The sequence below is a fragment of the Benincasa hispida genome, chromosome 10, assembly GCF_009727055.1.
Source record: "Benincasa hispida cultivar B227 chromosome 10, ASM972705v1, whole genome shotgun sequence".
In the NCBI taxonomy this organism is placed as follows: domain Eukaryota; kingdom Viridiplantae; phylum Streptophyta; class Magnoliopsida; order Cucurbitales; family Cucurbitaceae; genus Benincasa; species Benincasa hispida.
Window position 1 is genome coordinate 24,266,727 of NC_052358.1, and position 20,059 is coordinate 24,286,785.

The 20,059-nt window shown below is 31.4% G+C and overlaps 1 protein-coding gene across 1 annotated transcript; it reads right to left on the bottom strand.

Annotated features, from left to right (window-relative positions):
* Positions 1 to 17,264: 17,264 nt before the first annotated feature.
* Positions 17,265 to 19,728, bottom strand: LOC120088637. The gene is made up of 5 exons (XM_039046054.1): positions 19,405 to 19,728; positions 19,191 to 19,323; positions 18,997 to 19,100; positions 18,728 to 18,899; positions 17,265 to 18,642 (listed from the first exon to the last, which is right to left on the bottom strand). The coding sequence occupies exons 1-5, from the start codon at positions 19,446 to 19,448 to the stop codon at positions 17,659 to 17,661; spliced, it is 1,437 nt and encodes a 478-aa protein (XP_038901982.1). The 5' UTR covers positions 19,449 to 19,728; the 3' UTR covers positions 17,265 to 17,658.
* Positions 19,729 to 20,059: the final 331 nt, after the last annotated feature.

Here is a 20,059-nt window from a genome sequence, read left to right on the forward strand (position 1 = left end):
GTACTCATGTAATAGTCATGGATCTTTTAGTTTATTAGATTTATTTCTAAGACGAAATAAGTAATTCATATATTCAATAACAACTTTATTGAATTTTCAGAACAAGTTTAATGTTTACTAACCACAAGTTTTAGGACACAAAACCCAACTGATAACTACACTCTTCGCACTATAGATATATTTCTGCATCCACGGATATAACTAATCAATAGTGAGTTGACACTTCACGAATTTCTCACAATTACATTTGAATCAAATTACCATTTTACCTTTATAGTTACATCTAACTCCTTAAGTACCACTGATCCCTTTGATGAATAATTAGTTATAGTCCAACTATAAACTAGACTCGTCTGTGGCTATTGAGAGGGTGATACACCTCATTATTCTAGACTCGAAATCAGCCCTTAAGAGAGCAATTCATCTACTTACCCTCAAGACAGGAATGAGTGAATTTCATATTGTGTTGTTGTATTCCCAGCTCCCCAATCAAATAAATCCTCAAACTGGTAGGCTTATTGAGTTGGCGAAACTGGCCACTCTCACCTATACAGATCAACGGATTGCCCTCATAGGCAGAAGTTCACAACTCACTCAGGATTAAAGTTAAGTTATCCATGATTATCCTAATGAAATGTAAGTCTCTTCAAGTAACGGTGTTATAAATAGAGATCATTCATTTCACAGTTTGGTCTTATACAAACTCTTTGTATATGATACCCCACTCATATGTCTCCACACAAATTGATTAGGCTCTTATCGTTTGTAATACTTTACAACTATTGTAACAATTTCAAAGTGGGTCATATCCATTGTGTCATTGAGATAAGGCACCCAACCTTATCCATATACTACAGACCATTTAGGTTATTACTTAAACATGATCCACTTGTATGTCAACCACATATATGTTTAAATTACATAAAATAACCTTGAATCTTAGTTTATTGGATTGGGTTAATGAAAACTAAATTTCGAATAAAATATTATTTTATTTTATTAAATAAATAATTTGTATACAAATAATTTACAAATTACGTACCACGAGATTTAAGGAATCAACCCTAACAATCTATGTGGTAAACATCCATTAGTTTATATCGTATATAGTCATGCAGATTGGTCATGTACGTGATTGTATAGATTTGTTATTTATTATAGTATAAATTGTATAGGTTTGTTATATATTATAGTATATTCACTATATGTTACTATAACTAACACTTCAATTAGTTACATCTGAATAAAACAATTAAGCAGTTTGATCCCAACATGGAGGTATGTCATATATTTTATGTTATTTCTTATATATATGACGATACATACTCTGTTACATTAGATGTTATATATTACAGTGTTTATTTTATATTTAGGCATATATTGTTATATTATGTATGTCTATCAACTATAGTACATACTTTTTTGTATACAATATATTTTTACAAGTTTACATTATTTCACTTTAGGTTTTCGAAGGTCTGTATTTTTTATGATGATTATTTCAACGATATGGATAATTATGTGAACTATAGAGTAGTAGATGTTGCTTTGCATGAGGAAATGTCCTTTGAAGAATTAGAACAAACATTAGTTTGAAAGATTGGCAATAATTATAATTGTTTGAAAGTGAGATTTTTGCTTGTATTAGATCTAAAGAATGTTTGAAGAATGATTTAGATGTTAAGAATGACAATGATGTTAGATGGGTTTACCACATCATATCTTCAAGAGTCAAACAACACATTTCTCTGACTGTTCAATCTGTTGGCTGCATGTTTATTATTATGGATAGTAGAGCTCCAACTAGTATTAATACAGACAATCGTGATAGTGGGGGGGATGTTTTTTTTCCTCAAGATATTGATCTTTCTAAGATCTTTTGTAATTTTGAAGTTCAGGTGCATGACATGTTTTCTACAAAAGACATGTTGCAAAAATCATTACGAGCCATTGCCAGTAAAGATAATTTTCAATATAGAACAATTAGATCTAATGAGGAAATACTGATATTGCAGTGTATAGTTGAATATGGTCCATCGTCTATACGTTGGTCATGTTGTTAGAGATGATGGTAGATCTATTTGGATTATTACTAGGTTTAAGATGTTACTTTAATGGTGAAGGATCCGTGAGGTCAACTGCAGAAGTGGGGATCATTTTCAATTTTCAAAATCACATAATTAAAATACAGAGAACATAAGTTATGTATTATAAATAGAATTTTACAACATACTTTTTAGAGGAGGAAGAAGGGTTAGAAATTAAATACCCTTAAAACCAAAATCTTCACGAAATCCCTTCCAATTGATCAGAACTCTTCAATTCTCTTCGAACCAAAAACAACAATTCAAGATGGCCACCAACAAAAGGTAATCCTCTATATTCTCCTTTAGGTAGAAAATCAAATAGGAGGTGTGGACTCTGTTGGTTTTTAGGAGATGGAGAAAATTTTGAGAGAGAAAAAATTGGAGAATTACGTTGGGAGATAAAAAAATTATACAGATTGTGAAGAAGATGATGAATACTTAAAAAACCAACTCCCAGATTTTTTTTCACAATTCTCAGTGATGGAGAGGATTAAGGGGGAGGGAGTTACAACTCCCTCCTTAATTAAAATTAAAATTTAATAAATTATTTGATATATATATATATATATGATAACTACCTTATCATATATTATATATTAAACTATATGTTATGTCAAATATAATACATAACTTATAGTTTTTATACTGTATCAAATACAATATAATTACCTATAATTTGAATTCTCTCAATCAATCATGTTCTTTAATATAAATCATATTTATACTAAATTTAATTATATGAATCTAATTCGTATAATTAGTATTTGAATCATATTCCAATATTTAATTTCTCTCCAAACAAACTTTATATTATAATATATCAAATACATTATATTAATTATATCACATATAATTAATTTAAATTAATTATATCATATGTAATTAATTCTCTCAATTAAATTGAACAATTCAAATTAATCCAAAATTAATTCTCAATAATCCCAGTTCAGCTATAGAGGGGATATTATGAACCTGTAGATTGAAGCTCTAATGGTACTTGAATAATTAATTAAACTCTTTTAATTAAATTTCTCAACATCCATTAACTGTCAGTCACTCTACTAAAGACTGACAGCTGCACTCTTCGCACTGATATATTTTTATATCCATTATATATAACCAGTCAACAATGCAATAACTCTTCACAAATTGCTCGTAAGTACAACTGGGCCAAAATTATCGTTTTGCCCCTATGGTTATATTTAACTCCTTAACTACCACTGATCCCTCTAATGAACAATAAGTCATAGGCCAGCTATGACCAAACCCCTATCAGGCCAAGAGAAGGTGTGGCGTCACATTGTTCAAGCCCCGAAATCAGCCCGTAAGAAAGCAATTTATCTACTTACCTTGACATTAGGGAAGGAGTAAATTTCGTCTTGTGTAGCTGTGTTCCCAGCTCCCCAATTAGATAATTCCTCAAAATGCCAACTCCCAAATCAAATGAATCCCCAAAATAGTAGGCATATTGAGTCGACGATCTGGTCATTCTCACCTATACAAATCAAAGACCACCTTCATAGGTAGGAGTTCACAACTCATTCAGGATTCAGGTCATGTCACTTATGGTCATCCTGGTGAAATGTAAGTCTTTATTATTAATGGCTTCATATAATACGACTATTCATTTCATGGTCCGGTCTTATACAAACTCTTTTGTATAGAATACCCTTACTCACATGTCTCTATATGAATGATCAGGATCAGATCATTTGTAGAACTTTACAACAATTGTAACATCTACAAAGCTAGTCATATTCGTAGTGTCACAAGGATAAGCTACCCAGCCATATCCATCTACTACAGACCATTTAGTTTATCACTTAAACATGATCCATCTGTATATCTATACATATATGTTTAAGCTACAAACGATAACCTTGGATGTTAATTTATTGATTTTGTGGGTTAATGCTACTAAATGTCGAATAAAATAACTCAGTTTTTATTAAATAAATAAGTTGTTTATACAATACAATTACAAGCTACAGACCCACGTGATTTAGGACATTAACCACAACAAATAGATCATAAGCAAGCAATATTTTCTGTCGTTAAATAATTTATTAAGAAGAAGATTAGTATTTCGGTATTGAATTGGGCACTACTAAAGATATAGTTAAATCATATTCTGTCTAAGCACAGACTGAACATCAATTATCAAAAACCTTGACATGCATGTGAAGCTACCTTAGATGAAGTAAGGGGATCACCTAAAGAATCATATACAATGATATCATCATTTGCATATATGCTGAATTTGAGGAAGCGAAGTTGCGTACTTAATACTTGTATATATTGTATATACTACAATGTACATTGTATATGATACGTTTGTTTTTTTTAATGATTTGTGTAGGTTCGAGATAGAATATAAGATTGATGGTCAAGGAAGATTTTTATATTTCTTTATGGCGATATCCACGTAAATAAATGGTTGGCAATACTGTTGACCTATTTTTCTATTGATGACACAAGTATGAAGAACAAGTTTGTTGGGACTTTACTAACTGTTTGCACGCCAGATACGAATGATCAAATATTTCCATCGGCGTTTGGTGTTGAAGATTTTGAGAACGACTCTCCGTGGATTTGGTTTTACATTCAGTTGAAGAAAATAATTGGTGAAAGGAACGACATTATTATAGTATCTGATATAGACATAGGAGTATTTGTAAAGCAGTTGATTTAGTACTACCAAATGCGTTTCACTGCATCATTGCATGTGCACGATTAATTTGTTGAGGAATCTAAGGTTGAACTACAAGAAAAAAAAAATGGTTGACACTGTATTCCATGCATTTGCCAGAGTTTACAATATTATTGGTTTTGAGTATCAAATGCGTTAGCTGGAATCTAGTGCATGAGGTATACATGGTGAGTTAGAATTTATTGGTTTATCTAGATGGTCTCGTGCTTACTCACCTCGTAGATGATAAATGGTGATGACAACGAATATATCAGAGAGCTTGAATGTTGCCATGTTGAAAGCTAGGGAATTACCAATTACATCTATACTTGAGGCATTGAGGATGATGCTACAAGAATGGTTTTACGATAGAATGAATGAAGCAAATTATCAGGTTACAAATTTACCAAATCCACTAAGCAACATTTAAGGGAGCAAATAGAAATGGACCGATTGATAAAGGTCTGATATTGTATACATATTATACATGCACATATTCTGTTAAATATACATTTGTACATTTCATATAATATGTATTCATATATATGATATAATATACCTTCATATATCTCATATATAAATGCACGTAAATCTGATTAATAACATGTACTACTAGGTTGTTGATGGAATCAATCAACACGTTATACACTTACCTACCAAGATGTGCAGTTGTAGGATGTGGGAGGTTCTACAAATACCTTGTTCTCATACATTGTTGGTTTGACCATAAAGCGTGTGTCTATAAAGCAATATGTTTCATCATACTATTTGAACTCGACTCGTAGTTCAATATAACAAGACTTGATCCATCTGCTATATGATTATTGACAACGACAAGATTCAATATATCAAGACTTGATCCATCTACTAGGTGATTATCGACAATGACACATTTTTGATGATGTGGTGTCCACTAATGTCCTCCCACTAAATGTGAAGTATCCAGTTGGTCGATCAAGGAAGACTAGAATTTGTTCACAAACAGATTTCAAGAGGAGTAAATAAACCTGCCGCCATTCAATTACACAATAATTGAAGAAAATAATTGGTTGCACTTTGAGTAATTGGGGATTTATACCTTCACTTCAAGCTTTGATATATTGTTTAGCTTTTGTACTTTGAATTTTATTCCATGTTTTAGACTTTTTTGTTGTTAGTATCTGTTGATTTTCTGATTTATTTAATGCTGACTTTGTTAAAGTTTACACTTTTCTCTCTCTCTCTTTTTTTTTTTAGAATTCGTTGTTAAAACTCATGTACATTCCAGCGTGTATACCAACCCTAAATGAAGCATAGTAATACATATCCTGTGTATACAAAATCACTTTATACATATACATTAAGAATACATATCAATTTATGCATAAACATTTTTAAGACTACATACTTAGTATACCACGAGCAAATCAAGTACCATTAATACCATGCCTACCCTTACATGGTCCACTATTTATCGTGGATATATCTCAGTATATAATGAAGGGTCTATTACACATCAAACAGTTTAATAAATTCGTTCTTATATTGATATATATACCAAAGTAATGTAATAATATATTGTATCATAAATTAGAAACAAGTTATAGTACAACATGAATTGGTGTTTATGTCCTTGTATATTTGAGATATGCACGATTATTCATGTAACTATCGGAAACCATACATTCATAGTACAACATGAATTGACGTTCGTTTATTTGATATATACCATGACATTATAATAATAAATTGTATTAAGAAAATAGAAAAATTTTATAGTACAACATGAACTGGCGTTTATGGCCTTGTATATTTGATATATGCATGAGTCATGTAACTACCAAAAACCATAAATGTATATAATTCATACTGACATTACGTTACAATTTTATAATAACAAAATAAGACTATGACATAATTATGCTTCATATTAATGTTCCACAACTTGGATTAAACTAAAAAAAGTGTCACCAAATGACTTCCAACATATCAAAAGTTCAAGTTTGGAAAGTTTGTAATATTCATTATTGTGACAGAAGCTTGAAGGATGGTCCACCATATTCTAGAGAGTTGAGCTCTTTCTTCTCCTTTTTGGTTCCGCCGATTCAAATTTTGTGGTGAATGGGAATTTCATTTTCTGCAACCAATATGTTTATAGAATCAATACATTCACATAATCAATATACATGTTATAGAAATTAGAATGTATAACTTCAACAGTATGGCTTCCTTCTCCATTTGATCAACTTCTTTTAGTATTGCAGTGTAATAAAACTCCTCATCCGAGCATGCATTTTGTACATTTTGTGTTCTCATTAAATTATTTACAAGTATGTAGAAGCTAATGATATATAATTAAGATTGAATATGTAGAAATGCTAATTTGAGTAACCTTTTCAGTGTTCTTTCCTCCATGGGTGTCGATTGGACATGACCTTCGTGTCCTGTTGCTTCATGATGTTATTCTCCTTCACTATTTCTTTCTTCATTCATACCTTTGTTTCCATTTCCACCTTCAGGGTCTTCATTCATACCCGCGTTTCCATCACCCCCTTGTTCTTCATCTACCTTATTATTTTTCTCTTCCAATAAATTTTTCAGGTCTTGGACATCAGTAGACAGCTTATTAATTTTCTGTTCAGAGTTTCGTAACTAATGAGTATTAAGTCTTGAAAATGGTGGAAGTATTCTGGAATTTCTACCCCTGCACTATTTTTTCATGAAGATTCACCTTCATGGAAAGTTCTAGTATTTGTACCATCTTCATCTGACCCCATGCCTTTATATTCAAACTGCAATTATAGACAAACATAGACATGTCATTATTACTATTACTGTAGATATGTTGTCCATATAAAACTCTATAATAAAATATAAGGGAGCATATATTGTCCTTTGTTGCTAGGTCATTCCACATCTCTGGCTGTCCATTATCAATCCTTTGGGCACAAAAAATTATGGGGCCAGTCAACAAAGGAATAAACTCATATGCCCAAACTAGCAAGGCATATGGGAATCTCGCAATCCCAACGGCAAAAGCATCTTTTATATTTGATTGCTTTTTTTATGGAGTCTATGGTCGTGATATAGGCTAACTTACCCCATAGGTAATTATCAAATTGTTCTTCATCATCCAACAAGTTAATGTGGTTGACATCTACTCTGGTATTTATTTGTTTTCCTATCAAAAAGTTAGACCAGAAATATAGTTTGGCCTATTGAGATTTATGTTCTAAAGCCTCGTAGTTAATCAATTATTTAACATGATAGTTTATTATTTTAAATATACAATAATGAGTTGTCCATTATAGTAAAAATCCAAAGTTATTTCATGAGACTTGAAGAGTAGGTAGTTGACATACAAGTAGATAATGTTTAAGTAATAACCTAAAGAGTTTATAGTATATGGATAAGGTTAGGTATCTTATCCTGATAACACTATGGATACGATCCACTTTGTAAGAGTTACGAATGATGTGATCTAAATCATTCATGTGGAGATATTCGAGTGAGGGTATCTTATACAATGAGTTTGTATAAGATTGGACTGCAAAATCATTGATCTCTCTTTGTAACACCGTTGACTGAAGAGATTGATATTTCATAAGATAATCATATGTAACTCAATCTCAATACTGAGTGAGTTACGAACACCTACCTGTGAGGGTTTGTCCTTTAATTTGCATGAGTGAGAATGGCTTAAGTCGCCGACTCAATAAGCTTACCATTTTGGGGACAAGATCGAGTGAGAAGTTGGGAACATAACTACACAAAATGGAATTTACCCCTTCCCGCCTTCAGGGTGAGTAGATGAGTAATTCTCTTGAATGTTGATTCTGGATCTTGAACAAATGACACCCACTCTCTCATTAGCTGGAGAGGACTTCCTTTATGGTAGAAACATAAATATATTGTTTATTAGAGGAAAAATGGTACTTAAGGAGTATGAGGTAATTACAAGGGTAAAACAATAATTTGACCCAACTATAATTATGAACAACATATGAAGAATCAACTTACTTGTAATGGTTATATCTACGGATGTAACATGTTTACATTGCTAAAAGTGACGCTATGGGTCTTTAGTATAGTGAACTCATAGTTAATGAGTGTTGTTAATTTAATTAATTAACCTCAGATTACTAGAGCTTATAATCTCTAAATCCATTAGGTCTCTCTGCTAGCTCACGATGAGTAAACAATGGCCAAAAGTTTTTAAAGAATTTGTACTATTCAAATTAATTAAGAAAATAATATTAATTGTATATAATACAATTAATATAATGTATATAGATATATTATAATATAAAGTTATTTTTTGAATGAGATTCAAAATTAAATTATACAATAAAATGAGATTTATTGTATTTGAATAAGATTCAAATAATAATTAATAAGAATTAGATTCATATTAAAACTATAGAATAAAAGTTAATATAAGTGAAATTCATATTAAAAATTATAGGATATGAAAGAGATATATATTTGAATAAGATTCAAATATTTAATTAAATATTGGATATTTAATTTTGTCAATTAATTGATTAATTTAAGTTAACTATTAATTATTGTAATTGATAATTAATTTAATTTAATTTAACTTAATTAATTTAATTAATGGGTGAAGTGGGTAATTTTGTTTCAAAATCAATCTATAACGACCCGACTTTTCAAGGACTCTACTAAGGTCATTACCTCATGAACATAAAATTTTAAAACCCAAACATTTTGACCAATGAAGTAAAATTTATTAAAACAATAAGGATAACTTCAAAAAAATTTACAAAATTAATAAATAAATAAATAAACATAACTTTTGTCTGGGCCCTCCTAAAAACAGTTAAGAAAAATAACATTCAGACAAATAGATTTTTCAATTTAACATCAAGAAAAAAAAAAATGAAACATTTAGTTAGCTTGGAAGTATAAACTGGGCGAAAGTGTTGAAAACATATCCCAATGGTACAAATCACGAATTTCTCCTGTCATTTACCAGCTTATCTTTGCCCTTACCTGAAAAACGTAACATAAGAAAGGGTGAGTATAAAACTCAGTAACTCCACTACCAAGGTCAGGTTATGCATTTATGTCCAATAAATGCAAACATGCATGTAGAACCCATACATAATCTTTAACCACTCTCATGTAGTTATCTAGTGAATAAACCCGTTCTAACATGGAGCTGTAACATAATGGTGGACCCTGGGTCCATAGAACTGTATATGGTTGTGAATCCGGTCCACGGAGCTATTACATAGTTGTGAACTCATCGATTCACGAAGCTGTAATAGAGTTGTGAACCCATCGGTTCACGGAGCTGTAATATAATGGTGCTAGAGGGCAATTGACACTTTCTTATCATGACATTTATCATAACAACAATTATATTGTCAACATACATTTTTTTTCATCTCTCAGGTCCGTACATAAACATATCAATCACATGCAAATGGCATAAAGTCATAAAATTTGCTTTACTCACATAATTATTATGCTTATCAATATTATTCAAAGAAAATAAGATACTGTCATGCTTGTTCATGTCTCCTGGCTCCAAGATAATTTCAATAGTAAGATTACTTATCTCAAATTGCAAGTCAAATATTAAAATTTAGTCAAGTAAGGCAATCCTCCTTCTAACTCTTTCGAAGCTTCAAGTTTGGTCTTAGGACATAAGCTAAGAAATTCTAACTTAACCACAAATCTTAAATTCATCCATAAAGTTATTTTGGAAGCCTAATTACATTCACTAAATTATTTAAATATTTTCAAACTAACTCTAGATAATTTCAATTATTCTTACCTAGATCAAAATCAATCCTTAAAGGATCATCAAGGCTTAAAACTTTCCAATCCTCTCCCAAGTGAACTTCAATACCCACTGGAAACCTCTTAATCTCTTCCAGAAACTCCAAATCAATCTCCAATAATCAAGAACGACAAGAATTTAGGCCCGATACTTGTCGAGCATTAATAGTTCAAATAAGAATAACCCAAGACACCTAAAACCTTACCCCTAACGGTAAAAAACCAACAAACTCCAGCAAACCACAGTGGTTGTCGATGAACAAACTAAGCCCGCGGATCGATGATGGATAGATGGTGTGAAATGACACAAGGCAGTGGCGGAAAGAAACTCGTGTAGCTGGACGGCTGGGCGTCAGATCTAACATGGTGAACATGAACTGGGGTGAAGGAGAAGGTCGACAAAGCTTCGACAGTGATTGACGACTTGAACGGTGGCGATTGGCAAGGGAGATTGGCGGTGTGGCTTGAATGCAAGAGGAAAATTTCCCATAGGGTCAGGTCCCCGTTGATCGGGGATGGGGTCAAACCGAGGAAAATTTTCAGAACCTCATCCGACGGGGACGGTATTCCTGCCCCGACCCCAACTCCCGATTTGATATAGTTATATTTTTATAAATATATATTTATGATATATAAAATAATTTATATATATGTTTATAATGTATAGTGTTGGATTGGAGCCCAATATCAATATCCCAATTCTAACTCTAAACCCAAGAAGCTAAGCCCAATCTTAAAAAACTTAAATAAAATCAAATTTTAATTAAAAAAAAATGGAGAATCCCCACGGGGAAACGAGGAATGCCCCCCTCCCCTGCCCTGTCCCGGCCCGTTGCCAACCCTAGGGTCGACACTGAAAGGTTGGGTTTAATAACTTTTATTTTTTATTTATTTTTTATTTGATTAACCTACTTGCACTCATGCTCATATATATATTGTTGGGGTTGATGCCTCAAATCTCGTAGGGACTTGTAGTTTGTAATTATATTGTGTAAATATTTTATTTATTTAATAAAATATGAGATGTTTTATTTGACATTTTGTAGCATTAAACCCAAAAACCAATAAAAGATAACCTAAATGGTCTATAGTAAATGGATAAGGCTAGATACCTTATCCTGGTGATACTACGAATATGGTCTGCTTTATAGATGTTATGACTGTTGTAAAATGCTACAAATGATCTAATTCTGATCACTCATATGAAGACATGTGAGCGAGGGTATTCTATACAAAAGAGTTTGTATAAGACCGGACCACAAAATGACTAGTTTCATTATATAACGTCATTTATAATTGAGACTTACATTTCACTAGGATGATCATAGGTGACATGATCTAAATCCTGAATGAGCTATGAACTCCTACCTATAAAGGCAGTCTTTGATTTGTATGGATGAGAGTGGCTAGATCATCGACTCAATAAATCTACCATTTTGGAGATTCATCTGATTAGGGACCTGGGAACACTACACAAGACAAAATTCACTCCTTCCTCGACATCGAGGTAAATAGATAAATTGCTCCTCTAAGGGCTGATTCTAGGGCTTGAACAATGTAGCGTCACACTCTCTTTTGACCGAAGAGGGGTTTGGTCATAGCTAGACTATGACTTATTGTTCATTAGAGAGATCAATTGTACTTAAAGAGTGAGATATAACTACATGAGCAAAATAATAATTTTGGTCTAGTTGTACTTACGAGCAATTTGTAAAGGGTTATCGTACTATTGACTGGTTATATCCAATGGACATATAAATATATTTTTAGTGCGAAGAGTGCAATTGTCGGTCTAGTAGAGTGTCCGACAGTTAATGGATGTTGAATAATTTAATTAAAGAAGTTTAATTAATTATTCAAATATCACTGGAGCTTCAATATACAGATCCATGAGGTCTTTTCTGTAGCTCAATAGGGATTAAATGAAAATAAATAGTGGATTAATTTGAATTGTTCAAATTAATTGAGGGAATTAATTATATGTGATATAATTAATTTAATTTAATTATATATAATATAATTACTATAATATATTTGATAATTATAATATAATTTTTTTAGAGGAAATAAATATTTGAATGATAAATATAACTAATATGAATTGATTCATAGTTAAATTAATATAAGGGATTTATATTAAATATCATTAATGAGAGAATTAAAAAGCTATAATTATATTGTAATATGATACAAATATAAATCATAGGTTATATATTATATATGATATAACATAAGTTGATACATAATAATAAGAGTTAGTAAAATATAATATTAAAATATATTAAATTAAATTTATTTTGAATTATTATAATTATTGTTGAGGGAAATAACTTCCTTCCCTTATTTTCTTTTAATCTCAATCCAATGGGCAATTGTGTAGAAATAAATTTTTTTTCTTGTTCTGAGTTTTACACGAAAAATGAACTATACTAGAAAATTTTCTCTGATCACCTCTCTCTCCTCTCAATCTCACCCTTCTCCCAAATTCAGAACCCCATGCACCTCTTGACTCATCCTAGAGAATAAGAGGAAACGTCCGTTGTGATTTGTTCGTATATCTTTGAGAAAGAAACGTGAAGGTTTTTTGTTTCAAGGGAACTTCTAATCTCTTTCAAACTAATGCACGCGAATAAGTTAATGAAATTTTTTTTGTGTATTTTGTAAAATTTTATGTTCTGTTAAAAATGAAAGTGAGGATCTCTCCTCCTTATACACTGGACCTTCATCGATTCGATTATACTGTATGTATATATATTCATAATATATATATATATATATCAACCTTAAATCCAAATTCCAATAGGATTCTATTTAATATATACATACATATTCCCTTATCAAATTAATTAACCTGATTTCCCAAGTCTTTTCCAACAATTCAACTCACTACCACTTCAAAATTTTAAATAAAAAAAATATCTTAACACTAAAATCTCATTTATTATTTAAAATTCAAAATATAATCCAAATAATTCAAGAAAATTAAATAGAAATTACCTGAAAAGTCGGGTTGTATCACAATCCTACTTCACATTAAAGATGGGGAAGTTTTCTCTAAGGGTGTGTTTGGTGCGTGATAAAAGTAGAGAGTTGAGTTGAGTTGAGTGGGTAATTATTATCTGGAGAGTTAAATTATCTAGGGAGTTAAATTGTCTGTGTTCGTTTGCAGAGTTGAGTTGAGTTGGTAATTATTGTCTGTGTTTGTTGTGCAGAGTTGAATTGAGTTGAGTTGGGGGATCTGATGCAGTTTTTTGTGAATGAGATTAATTTTTTTTTTCTGTTTGTTTTTTATTTCATTCTTTTATTTTTTAGTTTTATGTTTTGCTATTGTTGACTCACTCTTCCCCTCTTATCTCTCTCAAGTTTTGACAGAGAAAATGTTTCTCTGTAAAACTCTCTTGTAACAAAACAATTTCCTATCTCTTTCAAAAGAAGGTTCACACAAACTAACTCCTTGCTAGAGAATAGTAGAGAAGACTCTATTGAGACGTCATAGTACTGTACGTGGAAGATCGATTGCAGAGGACTAGAATTATTGTGAATAGGGGTGTACATGGGTTGAGTTGGGTTGGGTTGGGTTGAAGGTGTTTTTTTGGACCAACCCAAAAATTCGAGTTGGTTAGGTTGGCAACCCAAATAAAGTCTCTAACCTAACTCAATCCAACCCTTAAAATTCGGGTTAGGTTGGGTTGGGTTGTCGGGTTATAATTTGTTTTTTTTTTCTTTTGAATTAAAAATATGTAAATTTATATACAAAACATGACTAATAACTAAAATCTCATAAAATTCAAATGCTAAATACCAATTATATCTAAAATATTTATTACAAACTTCAACTAAAACAAATATCATAACTAATTAAAATTCACAAATTAATCAATACAAAGAAATCAAATTTTAAATAAAGAGAAATATATATAGTGTATTTTATTTATATATATAAAATTCGGGTTGGGTTGGGTCAACCTATTTTTTTTAGCCAACCCAACCCAACAAAAATAGAAAAAATTTAACCCAATCCAACTCAAAAACAAAATAATCCAATCCAACCCTTATATTTTGGGTTATTCGAGTTGTCAGGTTATTTGAACACCCCTAATTGTGAAAGTTGAAGAAAGGTTCTTCAAAGGTAGATTTGTGCTTTGCTTGTAAATATTTCTTGTTTAGACTATTTTATTGCATTGGAATGTTATATGTTCTTTTTTTTCTGTGTTGTGAATTCTAAATAAAATCAAAGCAAAAGATGATCCATCACTTCCTGATTGACGCCAAAAAGTGCATGTTTGTATCATCTATTTTAGTACTTTTTTATAGTAAAAAGATACTTTCTATGAAATTTTGATCTCGGGATGTCCTAAATGAGATAAAATTAGCAATCAAATGTCTTTAAATTGTCTAAAGTGTGTTTTTAGTGATTTGGGTTGATTAATATGAGCTTTTCTACTACTTTTTTTTTAAAACTATTTTGCAGATTTTGACTTCACTACAACATAGTAATGTATAAACGATCGTTCATTTATCAATGATTTGTTTATCCCATTGTAGATCAATGACGCTACTTCACATCTTTGTATGATTTGGTGGGGATTGGGATGAGTCCGGAAGAAATTATGTTGGTGGTCATATGAAAGGTCTGAAAGTCATAAATGATATAACAATCAGTGAATTAGTGAGTATGATGCACCAACGACTGAATATCGATCCGGATATGTTTGATATACACATCAAATGTTGCTACAATCTATTGGTCTCGGCTCCCCTAATTGACATAGTTGACGATCGTATCGTGATTTAATGTTAAACGACACTTATATTGTAATTAACGATTGTGTATATATTACTACACGATCATTTATAATTTACTAAACGATCGTGTATAAATTACTACACGATCGTTTATAATTTACTATACAATCGTATTGTAATTTATGAACGATCGTGTAGTAATTTATACTCGATCGCATAGTAAACTACCGCATAATAATGTATAAACAATCGTATTGTAATTTAATTCTAAACGATAATTATTATGAAAGTGATCTGGGAGAAGAAATCGTACATTGAATGAATGGCAGAAGAAACCGTTGAAGGAAAAAGAAATGTGGACTGAATCTGACGATGAAAGCGATCAACGAAAATGTTGGGCTGAAACTTTGAAAGAAAGCTACAAGAGAACAATGAGAGAATTTCGTGGGGAGTTCGACGATAGAAAGTGAATAATGAGAGTGACGTTTCATTCTCTTCAATGCTATTGGAAGAATATTAGTTGGGAATAAATGTTTTGGTAGAATGTTGGTGGTGTATTGAATGCACATTGAATGAAGGGTCGAAGAAATCGTTGAAGGAAGAAGAAATGCTTTTTAAAAACTAGGGGTAATTTTGGAATTTCACATGAGTAAATGGTCAGTGGTAGAAAAGTTTTTAGGAAGAGATCATTGGTAAAAAAGTTTTTAGGTTTTGAGTCATTTTGTGAAATTTCCGGTTTTCTTTTGTGATGCTTTTGAGAAAAAACAAAAAAAAAAAAAAAACAGTGAGCTTCTTGGAAGCGATGCTTAGCTTTCCTTTCTTTTAAACGTCAAAAATATGTGAGGGGGTGGTTTAGACCTTTGGGAAATTCTCAGCTCCTTGTGCTATTTATGAAATAAATTGTGGGTTCATGTCATATGTGTAATTGGGCCTAATAAAAAATGGGCTATATGTGTTATTAACCCTATTTCAAATTGTTTTTATATGAATGTTAAATTACAAATTCAACTTTACCTTTCAAAAAAAAAGTTCTATTTAAAAAAATAAAAGTGTATAATAAATTCATAATTTTCCATTTCATATCTAATAAATCTTTAAAATTTTAAAATGTCTAATTAATTCTTTTTCTCCATAACTCTCACTTATTATATATATTTAAAATTAACTATTATATTAGACTTTTACGAGTTTTCTTGATATCAAAATGTTGTAGAGTTAAGTAGATTATGTTGTGAGATTAATCAAAGTGGACGTAAATTGGCATAGACACTCACGGATATAAATGAAAAAAAAACTATTATATAGATATGCCTATACCAATATAGCTCAATTGACATAAATGTATACCATCAATCTTGAGGTCAAAAATTGTATAACAATAGATTTTAAAAAGTATTATGAGATTCACAAATAAAAAATTTGATTCACTAAACTTGTACATTAACCTTATAAAATTTGTGCACCTTCAAAAAGTACTCTGAATACACAACTATTATAACATGAATGGTTTTTTCAATGTAGTTCAGGTTTGCACCATGATGAAAAAAAAAATGATTTCCCCATCGCTCTATTATTCATGTGTAATCTCCATGAATTCATAATGAACCTGTAAAAGTAGGATCTAACTCACATTCACAAAGATCAATCATCTAATTCCTCTTCATTTACTAACGTTAATGAGGCCTAAATATATCATCCTTTTGTTATTTTTCTTTTCCAAAGAAAAGTCCTAAGAGAGAAGAATTCAACATTTTTAAGATGATGATATAGTAGTTTAATGTACACTAATTAGAAGACACGTGCAGTTATTTTGTTTAATATGTTTATGGTTTAGCTATTTCAATGTTTGTTGAGCTTTTGGGATAATTGATCTCTACATAAGTTATCCACAACAAGTAGCTAAAAAGATATTTATGAAGATTAATTTCTAGTGAACAAAGAGAGTTTTTATGCTAAATAAAGATGTAAAATAATAAAAATAATTGGAAAAAAAAAAAAAACACATGGCCAGTACACTTTTATCATCATCACTCTTTTTTTTTTTTGGTCCATATTCCTAATGGAGTATGACAAAATTGTTCCCACTTCCACAATTTTGTATTGAATCAAGTTCAAACATTCCCTCCCATTGTTCTACCAAATAAATATGTTTCATTCACTACTTGCCTTACAAGCCACACCCATTGCAATTCGTCTTGGCCTACGCTTTCATCATTTAATTCCTTCAACTACACGAATGTACAATCTACAACCATCCTCATATTTTTACATCATTTTCAGGGAAACAAATACCCTTTTGCTACTTTAATTAAACTAAAAGTTATGTTTTTTAAGAGAATTGGTCCAAAACTAAGGTTTAAGAGTGTTATTTTGGAGGCGTTCTCTTTTCAAAGCTATGAACTTTGCTGCAATATCATCATAATCTGGCAACTTTGGATGAACATGGCTTGGTTGCTTATAAGGGCATGAAATTGTACGAGCAAAACTCACTTCTTTCTGCCTCTCTTTTGGTCGTTCTCTTGGCATTGTCACTGCCCTTAAATAAAGTCCCTCTTTTTTGACATCCATCTTTTGACAATTTGCTTCAACTTTCTTGTTGTTTATGCTGGAATTGTAGCCATCATATGTTGTAAATTTCAGGTCAGAACTTGGAGGTGACTCCCTACTCTTTCTCCTCCTCCTCCTCCTCCTCGGTTTCTTGTAAAAATTTGCCCATTCCTTTTCCTTGTCTGTTGTTTCTTCTGAAGCCCAATAATTCTCTCTTTTCCCCTGCTTCCATGGAGATTTTTCATGGTTATCTTTTTCAATATCATTATCATTCTCTGTTTTAGGTTTTCCCTCTGTCACAAACCTCTTTTTTGATCCTTCAACAGAGGTTTTTGAGCTTGAATTCTCATTGTCACTCCAAGATTCACTTTGAATAACATCAATTTGGTTGTGATAATTTTCTTTGCTAATCTCTCTCTTTGACAAAGTTGGGGTTGTTTTAAATTTGAACAGTCTTTGATCTCCTTCTGTTGTGGTGGAGGAACAAAGCTCAACCACATCATCAAGATAAACAATCCTTTCTTCGGGGAACTGAGGCAAACATTCAGAAGAGGTGCTTGTTACTGAATTAGAATAATGCAAGTCTTCCTTTTTTGTCTCATCAGCATTTACAGCTTGCTTTTTGTGTTGCTCTGCCTTTTCATCATCATGAACTTGATTTTGGTGCCAATCTGAACGGTATTCAAGAGCTAAAAACTCAGGTTGGAGGCGATCTCTAAGGATTTCATTGATCATTCTCTGTTTATCGTCATCCGACACAGAAGTTATTGAGAGCTTTTCTTTAATCTGTAAAGAAATTTGGGCAACTTTAATCAGACAAGCCTTGAAAAAATTAAGATAAATACAGAGCATAATCTCAAATGGAGTTTACCTGAAGATTTACAAGATTGCCTGGATTGAGCTCAACCGCAGTAGTTTCAAAATTACGACCATAACGTTCTCCAAACAGTTTCCTTATAAGGTGCAGCTCAGGAAGATCCCCACATCTAGCTGAGGCAAACAACAGGCTTGAAACTGCTTCATTAACATCATTAGGACAGTCCCTACAACAAACAACCAACAAAAATGCAACTTTTACAGAAATTTCTTACGATTTCACTGAAAACAAAAAATGAGAGTGTAGAAGCAAATTAAAAGTACTTGTGTTTGCGTATGTAGGAGAGATTTAAGAGTATAAATTCACAGAAATTGTCCAAAATCTCATAAGCTGCCATTCTGGTTTCATCTTTCAGAACCTGCTCAACCTGAACAAGATTTTTTTTTTTTAAAAGAAACTGAATGGGGGTTGTTCTTAATTTGTAATAATAATGAAAACCCAACTGATGAAATTATACCCTATTGAAGGCAGTTTGATGGTAGCCATTTTGAAAGAGTTGCACAATATCTTCTCTCAATTGCTTTGTAATTACACTCTTTTTGTTGTTCAGAAGCTTGAGACGGCATTGAACCTGTTTGATCAACTTTTTACTGCAGCAGAGAGAGAGAGACCAAAATCAAAAAGGGAAAAACCCCATTACAAAAGGAAAAAGAAGGGGTTTATGTAGTTACCATTTGGAAGCTTTTCGCCAGCCGAAGAAGACAAAGCCAAACATGTTGGGGAGAAAATTATGAGGGAAGTAATGAAACTGAGATGACTGTTAATGAAGACGTACATTGAAGAAGATGAACAACGCTAATTGAAATGGTGCGTTTAAGCGTGGTGGTGACAGTTGGAATTGATATATAAGATTGATAAGAGAGTAAGAATTTAGGAAGGGTGGGTATGAAATTGTAGAGAGACAGATAGAGGGAAGTGGGAGAGAAAGACAGTTAGTTGTGGTCTAGTTGGAAATTAACCTGCAACACATGTCAATCCACAACCTTAATAATTAGCAACTCTATCCACAATGTTCCTTTTTTTTTTTTTTTTTTTTAATAATTTTATTTTTAAAATGAAAAATATTGGGTGATCTTTAGAGAAACTATACTTGTCTTTTTGAAAATTCTTCTTATTTAATATTTTTGAATTTTTTAGATTGTGTTATTGGAGTGAACAGTAAAAAAATTAATCTAGCTCATGACGCAACAAAAATTATTGCTCTTTAAGAATTATGTAGTTTTCTTATGATTTCTTTACCATAATTTTCAAACTCTCTTGAAGAGAAACATTCGAAATTTTTAGCTAAATGATCAAAAGAAACAAAAAAGTATTTCTTTTATGCAT

Bases quoted from the DNA above. Each gene is read 5' to 3' on its own strand.
- LOC120088637 (XM_039046054.1), bottom strand. From the start codon at position 19,448: ATGTTTGGCTTTGTCTTCTTCGGCTGGCGAAAAGCTTCCAAATG. The intron at 19,324-19,404 runs GTAACTACATAA...TCTCTGCTGCAG, and splicing joins TGGCGAAAAGCTTCCAAATG to TAAAAAGTTGATCAAACAGG. The intron at 18,900-18,996 runs GTACTTTTAATT...TGTTTGTTGTAG, and splicing joins TCCTACATACGCAAACACAA to GGACTGTCCTAATGATGTTA.